Here is a 12,814-nt window from a genome sequence, read left to right on the forward strand (position 1 = left end):
TACACTCAGAAAACAGTTTCACCTAGGTGTGTAATCAAGGTTAATATTAGGAAAGCCTATGACACTATGGAATGGGGATTTCTTATGCAGTTATTAATAGAGTTTGGCATACCTCTCTGAATGGTGAACTGGATCATGGAAAGTGTCGCACTGGATCATGGAAAGTGTCGCCACTGTTAGCTATTCTCTGTTGATAAATGGGGTATTAACACCAAAATTTGAAGCAAAAACAGGACTGAGACAGGAGGATCCAATGTCCCCCTATCTGTTTGTCTTGGTTATGGAGTATCTCAATAAATATTTGAAGCAATTACATCAGACTCCTAGATTGAAGTACCACCCCAAATGTGACAAATTGAAAATCATACATGTTTTCTTTGCTGATGATCTCTTAATGTGTTGCAGGGCAGATAACAGTTCAATACACCGTATGATGCAATATTTTTGACATTTCTCTACAGTCTCTGGACTAAAGGAAAACATGGAAAAGAGTAATTTATATATTGTTGGAGTTACAGACCAATTGAAGCAACAACTGATTGATGAGCTACGCTTTGCATCTGGCACATTACCATTTAAGTAATTGGGGGTCCCTCGATCATCCAGAAAGCTCTCCATTAATCGGTGCTTGCCGCTATTTGAGAAGATGATCTCTAAAGTTAGATGCTGGACTTCCAAGTTACTCTCTTATTCCGGCAGACTTCAACTCATAAAAATTGTTTTATTCGAAATGCAAACTTATTGGAGTAGAGTGTTCCTACTGCCAAAATAATTTGCAAGATTATGATAGGTGTGTGCATAAACTACCTCTGGAGCGGGTCTAATGAATATGCAAAGAAGGCTCCTATTGCTTGGGACACCTTGTGTCAACAAATTCCACTGGAGGACTGAACATCATACATTTTGAGCACTGGAATAGAGCAGCAATAAGCAAACTCCTATGGGCCATTGCCAAAAAAAAAGGACAAGTTGTGGGTACTTTGGGTTCACATAAACTACATCAAAGGCAAAGATAATAAGGATATGGAAACACCAAAGCAAGCAACATGGTTGGTGAGAAAAATATTTCATGCTAGACACTGGTTTGATGACCTCGGGGATCCGAACAAATTCAGCAAAGGGGAGAACTTCAATATAAAGCATGCATATACCTCCTTCAGGCCTCAGCTTCCCAAAGTTCAATGGAGAGCCTTAGTTTTACTCAAAGATGTTATTCCCAGAAAGCAATTTATCTTATGGATGGCAGTACAGAATATGTTAGCAACAACTGATAGGTTAGTTACCTGGATAATTCAAGTGGATCCACTATGCAAGCTCTGCTCGATTGGGGATATAGAAACACATAAACATCTGTTTTATGAATGCACATACTCTAGGTCCATATGGCACTTCCTCCTAAACTGGATAGGCATCAGGAAACAGATTGGAGAATGGGCTGATGAAGTTAGATGGATGGCTAAACGAGTGAACAATAAAAATCCCAAATGGGCTATATTGGGGTTTGTCTTTATAGCGGTTGTCTATCACGTGAAAGAAATGCAAGAAGCTTCCAACAACATAGAAGAAGGAACATTGAGAGGACAAGAGAAATAGTTCTACACCTGCATATTGTAGTCCAAAGGCAATGCAAATGGAAGGACATTTTAGCAAGCTTAAATAGTTATCCTTGAGCTACACCACATTTTTTTTCCGCGTACGTTAAAGTTTCATCTTAAGTCATTTGTTGTAAGCTTGTATTGGAGATCCTTCAAAATTCGTTCAAGTTACTGAGCAACTATCATATAAAGAGGTTCCCATTGTTATACTAGACAAACAAGTACAAATATTGAGGACAAATGATGTGTCTTCAGTGAAAGTCCTTTGGAGGAACAGGAATGTGAAAGAGATGACTTGGGAAGCTGAGCAAGATATGAGATACAGGTATCCGTACTTGTTGCCACTCTCAGAGGAGGTTCAGACAGAGACATCATTACCTTTAGGTGCGTACAGTTTCATTTCACATGATTACTGGTCGTGTCAGGCCATTATTGTTATTGTTTGTTGTGGCCCTATATGGCATTGTATATTTTGGGTTGATGTGACAGGTTGGTAGTGGTACAGTTACAGGGGAAACTCTGGCGAAATTTTTATGAGACCCCTAGGAGTTTAACATTCGAGGATGAATGTTCTTAACGGGGGAAGAATGTTACATCTCATTTTTTTTTCCGCGTATGAAAGTTTCATCTTAAGTCATTTGTTGTAAAATTGTATTGGAGATCATTTGGAAGTTGTATATGAGGACTATGGGTATATCACATAGTTATATAAGTCCTTACATGTGTTTGAAAAAAGAGTATGAAGGTTACACGTCAAACGAATCTGAAAGAATAGACAGAGACCATTTCACGCCCACTTTCATGGATCATGAATAATTTCACGGGCCGTGAAAATGGTGGTTGGCCACTGTGAAATGGTAGCAGTGAGGTGGAGTTGCTGGAGTGGTTTCACGGCCACTCTCACGGCTAGTGAAACAATTCACGGTCCGTGAAAGTGACCCTGAAAATGAGGCGGTGGAAATTTTTCCCTTTTGTTATAAATTGATTGGCCCGATTTGGGTCCATTATATTTCACCAAAACATATCCCTAGCCCTCTACAAACTCTGTCAACCCTTCCTAATCACCCATAAACATCCCAAATCATATTAAGAGAAGATCAAGTCTTAAAACCCTAAGCTAGTTTATAGAAGAGTGTGTGTTCTTGCTTCTAGTTGGATTGGTGGTGATTAAGTCTTGGAGCAAGTTGTGTGCAGCTAAAGTTCTTCAAGTATAAGGTATGTTCTTTACTCTATTACTAATGTTGAGTTTATTTGGAGGTTTGGAAAGTCTTAAAGGTGAAGAGATCATGGTACAAAGGTTATAAATATTGTGTTGTAATTGTTGGCTATGGATCGAATTTGAAAGGAAGTTTTAGACTGATTAATGTAATCATTTGGCTATGGTATTGTTGATATTGTTACAGATGTTTGGGTGTTGTTTTGAAGATTGGTGGAAGTAAGTAATGTAGGGGAAATGTTGCCCAAATTCCGTTAGCTCATCTATTAGTTTAATTAACCTTACGAGAGTTTCAACGACTTAATCTTAGTGTGAATCATCTTGAATGTAGATTTTCTAGCTCGGGAGGATAGACGTAGAGCGGTTAAGTAGACCATGAGGTATGTTAACGCTGTCCCTTTCTTTCTTTTTGGCATGATCCTTATGAACAAAACGTACACGTAACGTTAATCCATAATGGTTCTACTCTTAGAGTTAGGAATGATCCATTTGATTCATGTTCCATAATGTTATGTCTAGAAAGTCTTTCTTAAATCTAGTATGGTCTCTAGAATTACTTTTACTCTTATCATCTTTTACATTGCATTGCATTTCATATACTCCCTCTGTTTCAATTTGTTTGAACCTATTTCCTTTTTAGTCTGTGCCAAAATGAATGAACTCTTTCCTAATTTGAAAACAAATTCACTTTATGAATGATTTACAGCCACACAAATTTTCAAGGCTTATTTTGAACCACAAGTTTCAAAAGTCTTTCCTCTTTCTTAAATGTCGTGCCCAGTCAAATGGGTTCATATAAATTGAAACGGAGGGAGTATATACATACGCATATACAGACTCGAGATCCCACAGGAGTTATATACGCGTATATTATGTATTATATATATATATATATATATATATGTATGGGGTATGGGGAAAGTGACGGCGTTATATACGCACTACCACCTGATCAGCTGGTCATATGATGATACGATGATGATGATGCCCACAGAGGCCGATACGATACGATGGGATGCCCACAGAAGCTTGACAGGCTTTATATACTCATTTAATCATGCATGCATGCACATCATTTATGTATATCATTGACTCTCAGAAGCAGTTCAGACATACAGGTTGCATACATTTACCCTATGTTTTCTTATGTCTCTCTCATGTTACTCTCATGCCTTACATACTCAGTCTTTTTCCGTGCTGACGTCCATTTATTTATGGATATTGTGGTCATTCCCGCAGGTAGATAGGGAGACAGTTCAGACCCTCAAGCTGCCTTCTCAGCGCTTGTACAGGGGCACTCTACTTGCTCCGGTGTTGCAGTTCAGCTTGGTATGAATCTTTTTTGTACATTTAGGCATGGCGGGTCCTGTTTCGTCCATATTATGTTATGCACTCCAGTAGAGGCTCGTAGATCGATGTGTATAGTTAGATGCTCTATGATCTTCTCGGTCTATATATTGTTGTATCATTATATGTTGATATCCTTGTCGGCTTGTATACTTGAGTTCATCATGATGACGTGTATATATATGTTTTGGGTTGCGTTCCCTTACTATTCAGAAAATCTATTAGCTAGCATTACGACCCACTCAGGTATGATTATGTGATGCATGTATGACTTGTGGTGCTCCATAGGTTTGCCCCGGGTGCTCGTCATGGCCTTGCGGTTGGTTCGTGACAAAAGTGGTAATAGAGCAGTTCGTCCTAGGGCTATCTACGAGCCGTGTCTAGCAGAGTCTTGTTTATGGCGTGTAGTGCACTACATTTATAAACAGGAGGCTGCAGGGCATTTGGGAAAATTTTCTTTCTTTCTTATCTTAGATCGTGTGATAGATCAATGTTATGAGGATTCCCATTTCCTGACCATATGTTATGATTTCAGTAATGGCCGTGACGAGGAAAGCTTCAGCCGCCCAGAAGGGCAAGTCAGTGGCAGGTAGAAACACTGGACGGGTACCGCTTGTAGATGCTGAGGAGGGCGAGTCCCAGAATAAGGTTCCATCTCAGACCTCTCATACTCCGCCCGCTTCAAAGGAGCATAGAGGAGCTCCAGCTCCAGCTTCAGCACCCTCAGTTCCTCTCTCGGATGCCTCAGGTTAGGAGATGCGAGAGGTTATTTGGTTGTTGACTCAGTTGGTAGTTGCTCAGGCCCTTCGTCGGGTACAGGTTATGGTGACAGGGCTGTTAGTGCCAGATTTTGAGATTTTATTAATTTAGACCCTCCAAAACTCTTTGAATGGAAGCCAGATGAGGACTCGCAGAATTTTATAGATGGGATGCTGAGGACGTTGCGGGAGATGCATGCTTCAGATACCGAGTCCGGAGAATTGGCTTCCAATAGATTACGGGATGTTACCGTTCATTGGTATGAGGCGTAATGCACCCCCACCCGTGTGGCAGGAGTTTGCAGATGGCTTCCTTCTGCATTATTTGCTGCCAAAGATTTGACGGCCCCGAGTGGATAAGTTCCTGAACCTTAGATAGGGAACATGAGTGTTCGAGAGCACAGTCTTTGTATTAATTTGTTGGCTAGATATACTCCAACTGGTGTAGCAGAGATGGAGGATCGTGTGTACCGGTTCGTGAGTGGATTGGGACCACATTTAATTTATGACTGCATGACGGCCTTACCCCAGACAAGTATTTATATTTCCCTCATCCAGGCGCACGCTCAGAACCTTGAGGAGTGTCAACAGCAGCAGAAGGCCGAGCATGAGCATGATAGGGGTCTGGGTAAGAGAGCTAGATCTTAAGGATTTGTTAGTGAGTTCAGAGGTGGTCAGAGGCAACAGCTCTTTAGGCGTTCAACCAATTCAGCGGGTAGTGCGTCTTCATAGTTTCCGAGACCCAGGTTTGATAGACCCACTCATTTTGAGCCAGCCCAGAGTTTCAGAGCTTCCAGTTCCCAGTTTGGGGATGGTTCTAGTCAGATGTGGCCATCACTACCTTAATGTACCCAGTGCGGTAAGTTACATGATGGGCAGTGCCGCTTGGTTTCAGAAGTTTGTTATACCTGTGGTCGACCAGGTCACATTATGAGAGATTGCCCCTTGAGAGGTGGTGGAGGTATAGTTCAGCCGACAAGGTCTACAGCTAGCTCTTTGATGCCATGAAATTATGGCACATTTGATGCTTCTTGACTCTAAGTTTTACTTTTTTTCGAGTGAGTTTGTGTCAGTTTTATGCGTTCTGTGTATGTCGAAGGTATTTGAAGTTGGAATGCAAAAACAGTTTAAAACAAGGAATTTTGAAGACAAGGCACTGTTATGCACTTGTATGGACCGTCAACATGCTCGACGATTCGTCAAGTGTTTCGTCGATCCTCCCTGAGTGAAAATTCAGAGATTGTGCAACTTTGGGACACAAAAGGACGGGAAGGTTGACTGACCGTCAACATGTTTGACAATCCGTCAATGTACATCGATGGTTGAAGTTCTGAAGCTTGGCTCTCTGTTATCAGACCGTCAACTTGTATCATCGTTACCCGACGGTACTGTCGATTCTAATTGACGGTCCGTTGAGTTGCAAGCCGACCTGGACAGGGTTAGTTTTATTAATTCTGAGTTTTGGACTTGTATAAATACCTTATTAGGTTTTAATTTTCAGACATCTTGAGTTTAAGACTTGTACTGAGCACTTTAAGTTCTTAGTACTTTTTAAGGGTTTCAAGACTATTCTATTTCATTCATTTATCTTCAATTCTCTTTGTAAGTTCAAATCACAATTACAATTACAATTACAATGTCTTGGGTTTTTATAAATTCCATGAGTAGCCAAATTTCCTACTAAGGTTGTGAACCCAAGGATGGGTGTTTTGCGTATGGGTTTCTAGTTGTGATATATGTATAATGGGTTGTTAGGGTTTGTTAGTTCATCGTTATTCATTGATTAGTTGATGGTTGCAACCATAGCTTATGCCATAAACCTTGATTTATTTGGGAAAATAATTAGGGTTTGGTAAGAACTAATAACAAGAACTCAAGGCTTTAAACCTTGTTTAAAAAATTCACTTAGGAATAAGAGGAATTTACTTGGAATAATTAATCGTTCTTCAAATAAACTCTTTTGTATTTGGGAAAATCATAAAGATATATTGTTCTTAATTATTGGGAAATATTAGGAACTCCATTAGAGATTAAGTGCACGCATACGACGATTCATTAGAAGTATATCATATTAGAACCCTAAGCATTGCAATCATCTGGCGGGAACACAACCTTGGTTTCTTTTACCATACATTACAATCCAAAGAAATTAGTTAGCAATTATTCATAAACAACCAACTTTCTACACATTCATCGGAGTAAGACATTAGACCTAAATAAAGCATTCTACAATTTTAGTAACCTTTTCACACCATATTCCCTGTGCGATTCGACCCCAACCTTATTGGGTTACTATATTTGACATCGTCCGTTTTACGCTAATGAAAGATGTAATTTGAGCGTATCAAATTTTGGCGCTGTTGTCGGGGAATACGGTTTTGAAATTACTAAATAGTGTTTGCTTTGATTGAAGCAAGAACGTGGTTCGAGAAGCTGCCCCGGAATTCTATTACTACATGGACAGAGATGGTAGCAGTCTTTCTCAAGAAATGGTATCCTCCTAGCAAGAAGGATGAGATCCATGACAAAATCTATGAATTCAAGCAGTGTCCGGGGGAACAATTATACGAAGTTTGCGAGATATTTAAAGAATATCTGCAAAAGTTTCTAACTCATGGTTTTTTGGAGAATATATTAATGGAGAAGTTCTACCGAGGGCTGGATCGTATAACGCAGTCAATTACGAACAACGCAGCTGATGGTTGTTTATGGATAAATCTTACACTCGAGTTACCAACATACTTAACAGATTGACTACGCACAATCAGGCTTAGTACTCGAACAATGCTGATATTGTACCCTATGGCAATGCCATGATCCAAAATATGGTGAAGGAGAATCAGGATACACAATAGACATTGGCTCAGCTTGCTAAGAATATTTCTTTGCTGACCAAGAAGTTTGATGAGAACCAGACCAAGAAGGTAAATGTTTGCAAAGAAATTTCAGGTATGCCGAATGGGATGTACCAAGTCCAAGAGGGTCCATATCACAAGGTACCTCCTATGCAAGTTGAGGATGTTAACTATGCTAACTATGTGTTCAAGGGGGACATCCAAGGGGGCTATCAGAATCAAAATCAAAATCAATAGAGACCTCAGCAGGGGCAAGGTGCATACAACAACTAAGGGAACTATAACAACAATTATGGTGGGTCGAACCAAGGTAACTACAACAACAACAACAATAACTTTGGGAATAGAAGTTCCAATCCCCACATTCCACCAAAAGGGCAGTCAAACGATAAAAGGTAGTTCGAGCGTTCAGGCGATGCTTGAGAAGGTTCTGGAAAATCAAACCAAGTCTAAAAAGACATTATCTGGGCTAACGAAAATAGTGGGATCTCATACAGCGGCTATTCAAAAGCTTGAGTTGCAGATGCGCGGTATTTCTAGAGAGCAGCACCCTCCTAAAAAAAGAGGACTTCCTAGTGATACTATTCCGAATTCGAAGAATGGGGGAGGCGGTGTAGACCGTGTGTTTGCTATTAGTACTTGGAGTGGTAAAACACTCTAAAGTGATGAAAAGAAGGCTGTTGATCTCAAGCCAATTAATGAAGAGGAAAAGGTACAGTCTGATGCACTAATTATTGTTGATGAGGTTCTTAGGGAAGAGAAAGTTTTTGATATTCTAGAAAGTTCAAAGGTGGCTGATGATAAGAGCAAGCAGACTATAAAGGGGGCTCTCTGCCCTTTGACTCAACTTTTCAAATCTAAACCTCCCTTTCCTCAATGGTTGGTGAAGAAGAAGGAAGATGCTAAGTTCGAGAAATTTTATGATCAGCTGAAGCAGTTATCTCTGAAATTTCCATTCTTGGATGTTGTTAAGGAGATTCCTAGTTTTGATAAGTACTTGAAAGACCTGCTGACCAAGAAGAAGACGGTGTAGCATGAAACCATGAGTTTGACTCACACTGTGAGTTCAATTATTTCAACAACTACTGTCCAGAAAAATGAGATCCTAGGGAGTTCATCATTTTTTGTTCTGTTAAGTACCATGATTTTGCTCGTTCTCTGTGTGATAATAGGGTGAGTATAAATTTGATGCCACTTGCTATCTACAAGCAATCAGGTTTGGGGATGCCAAGGCCAACTACTATGAGATTACAAATGGTTGATAGATCTATTAAGCGGTCGGTTGTCGTGGTTGGTGATGTTTTAGTGCGGGTTGGTAAATTTATATTGCCCGCTGATTTTGTGATTCTTGACTGTGTTGTTGATCAAGACATTCCTATTATTCTTGGAAGACCTTTCCTTGCTACAGGAAGAGCTCTGGTGGATTCGAAAAAGAATGAAATAAAATTCCAAGTCAATGATGAGGAAGTTACTTTCCAGGCAAGTAAGGGGATGAAGTTATCAAGTGCTTACAAGAGCATTTCGGTGCTTGATTCTTCTGATGTTGTTGATGAAGCTGTGGAATTCAAGATAGAAGAGGAAAGTTTGGGAGAAGCTCTTATTGCGATTATTGTAAATTTTGATGCTGAAGACATGGAGGGTTATGCGGAGACGGTTAATTCGCTTGTTGGGTTGGGCTCATAATATTACCACCCAAAGAAGCTTAATCTTGATCTAGAAAATAGAACAACTCCTCCGACAAAGCCTTCTATCGTTAAGCCACCGAAGCTTAAGCTTAAGCAGCTCCCATCACATTTGAAGTATGAGTTCCTTGGTCCAAATAATACGTTACCAGTGATTGTTTCAGCATTACTGACCGAGGAGCAGATCGAGAGGCTTGTGGAGACATTGCATGAGTATAGGCTTGCTATTGGTTGGACCATAGTAGATATTCGGGGGATTTCTTCTGGGATCTGTTAGCATAAAATACAGTTAGAGGAGGATAGCAAACCAAGTGTGGAACATCAAAGGAGACTGAATGAAAACATGCAAGCAGTCGTAAAGAAAGAAATCATCAAGTGGTTGGATGCTGGAGTGGTTCACCCTATTGCGTTTGACCATAGCTCATATTATTGTTTCTGCTGACTGTTCTCTGCCGTTCGAGCTAATGTGTGATGCGAGCGATTTTTCTATCGGTGTTGTGCTTGGCCAGAGACATAATAAAATCAAGCACCCTATATATTATGCCAGTAGAACATTGAATGCGGCTCAGATGAATTACACAGTGACTCAGTAAAAGCTGTTTGCCATAGTCTTTGCTTTTGAGAAATTTCGAGCCTATATATTAATAGTCCAAAATTGTGGTATACACTGATCATTTTGCATTGAGGTACCTGATGGCGAAGAAGGAAGCTAAGCCGCGATTGATTCGATGGGTGCTGTTGTTGCAAGATTTTGATTTCAAGGTGAAAGACCGCCAAGGTACTGAGAATCAGGTTGCTAACAATCTCCCTCGGCTTGAAGAAGCTGGGAGACCTTTATATGAGCTAGATATTGATGATGCTTTTCCCGATGAGTGGGGTTTAACAGTGACAGCTGAGGTAGCACCATGGTATGCTGACATCGCCAACTTTTTGGTCACGAACATTAATCCTGATGAGATCAAGTCATACGAAAAGAAGAATTTTTTGCGGGATTCTCATCAGTACTACTGGGACGAGCCATACTTGTTCAGAACATGCGTTGATAACATCATTCATCGTTGTGTTCCCGAGAGTGAAGTGATGGCAATTTTGAAGGCATGCCACGACTCTCCGATTGGGGGTCATCATAGTGGTACTCGGACTGCTGCTATGGTTCTCGAATTTGGTTATTACTGGCCTACTCTCTTTCATGATGCAAATTTGTTGCTAAGGTCTTGTGATCAATGTCAGAGACAAGGGAATAAAGTTAGGCGGCAAAAGATGCCTATGAACTTTGTGATGGAAGTGAAAGTGTTCGATGTCTAGGGTATTGATTTTATGGGGCCCTTCGTGAGGTCTTGTGGCATGAAGTATATCTTGGTTGTTGTTGATTATGTATCGAAATGGGTAGAAACGGTGGCTTTACCTAATAATGAAGCCAAGAGTGTCATGGAGTTCTTAAAGAAAAACATATTTACTCGATTTGGTACCCCGAGGGCAATAATCAGTGATGGTGCTTCTCACTTTTGCAACAGAGCCTTCGGAGGGTTGATGGAGAAGTATAGTGTGAAACATAGGGTGGAAACTCCTTATCAGCCTCAGACAAGTGGGCAAGTTGAAGTCTAAAACCGGGAAATCAAGAGTATTTTGGCCAAAACGGTTAATGAGAACAGAACTAACTGGTCCCGAAAGCCTAATGATGCTCTATGGGCTTATGGACTGCGTACAAGACCACGATAGGGACTTTGCCTTTCAAGCTAGTTTTTGGCAAAGCTTTCCACCTGCCCGTTGAACTAGAACATAAGGCCATGTGGGCATTGAAGAGGTTAAACATGGATTGGGAAGAAGCAACTAAGCTCCGGTTATTTCAACTCAATATCAGGCCTATGAGAGTGCAGCGTTGTATAAAGAGAGGATGAAGCAGTATTATGACAAGAAGATCCTGAAGTGAGAAATCTACAAGGGTGATCCTGTCCTGCTGTCTAATTCTATATTGAAGCTGCTACCGGGCAAGTTAAAATCAAGGTGGTCCGGTCTTTTGAGGTGGTAAGGGTTTCACCCCATGGGGTGATTGAATTGACGTCCGGAGATGAAACTCGGACATTTAAGGTGAACGGGCAGCGGGTGAAGCACTACTATGGTTACATTGATGGGGACAGAATTGTTGATAGGTACCGGTTGAAACATCTGGCAACGACCTATGATCTGGAGGACTCTCACCAGGAATAAATGGTACCACCGTCGTACCGCGACGTTAAATTAAGCGCTTCTTAGGACGTAACCCAAGTTGATAATTTCTATATTTTTCTCTTTGTGTTTTTATTTTATTTGCTTTCAGTAGTGTATCTGGGTGGTTTCACGGGTGTTAAGTGTGAAGAAACTGAACTCAGGAACCCAGTGCAAATTGACGGACCGTCAACATTGTTGACAAACCGTCGATGTGCGTTTACAGTATGCAGAGGTTCAGTTCAGAGAGTTTGCAAGTTCAACTCTCTGAACATGCAATTCGACGAATCGTCGATGTACAAGGACAGTCCGTCGAATTACCTAGGTAAGTACTGAGAATTGTAAAATTAAAATAAAAAAAGTAGAAACAAAATAAAAATAAAAAAGGGTCAAGCAGAGGGTTTGAATCCCTCAACACCCGCGCCCAATTCCACCTCTTCACTTCCCTACTTCTCCACCTATTCAACTCCCTCCATAACTCCATATTCACCGTCTCCATTACCCACATACATACATCTATTAAAACTCCCCAAAGTCCACCTTCTCTACACTATAAATCATCCACCTCACAACCCAAACCCTCTGCCCTCACTCTCACATATTTCTCTCTGTTTTAGTAGTGTTTCCATCAAGTTTTTCCTTTAAATTCTTGTAATCAGGTATGTTGTATTGTAACCTTTTCTTTTTGCTCTTGGTTTTAGTTTTTGTATTTTTGTTTTTCAGTTTAAAATAGATACCTAAGGCTCCTAAACTAATTGCACAATTGGCGTTAAGGGCCCTGGGTTGTCTCTATTGGTGATAATATATTCTGGGGTGTTCCAATAATCTCATGTAAATGGAAGAATATGTGTGGGTAGAGATCACAAACTAGAGTTTTTCTTCTGGCTATAATTCATGCTAAAATTTACAATAATTTAAAATTATAAGTTGGGGGTGGGCAATTTGGTATGTTTGTTATTAATAACACTCGTTGGATGAGCATATCATACCTACACTGAGTGAGCGGGCATTTTGATCCACACTCGTGTCGATTCATTATGCCCGCCAACGGTTCGAAAAAGTGATTACGTGCTATTGATGGATAAAATGGAGTGAAGTCTGAGTATCTCCAACGGGTTGGAAGGTATTTTGATTGATAGCCTCGATTTGACATTGT

The 12,814-nt window shown here is 40.4% G+C and overlaps 1 protein-coding gene across 1 annotated transcript; it reads left to right on the forward strand.

The window, feature by feature from the left end:
* Positions 1-1,023: 1,023 nt before the first annotated feature.
* Positions 1,024-1,593, forward strand: LOC132611872 (uncharacterized). Its single transcript, XM_060326234.1, has one exon. It carries the CDS (start codon positions 1,024-1,026, stop codon positions 1,591-1,593), a length of 570 nt encoding a protein of 189 aa, XP_060182217.1.
* Positions 1,594-12,814: the final 11,221 nt, after the last annotated feature.

The sequence above is a fragment of the Lycium barbarum genome, chromosome 9 (genome assembly GCF_019175385.1).
Source record: "Lycium barbarum isolate Lr01 chromosome 9, ASM1917538v2, whole genome shotgun sequence".
Classification (NCBI taxonomy): Eukaryota; Viridiplantae; Streptophyta; class Magnoliopsida; order Solanales; family Solanaceae; genus Lycium; species Lycium barbarum.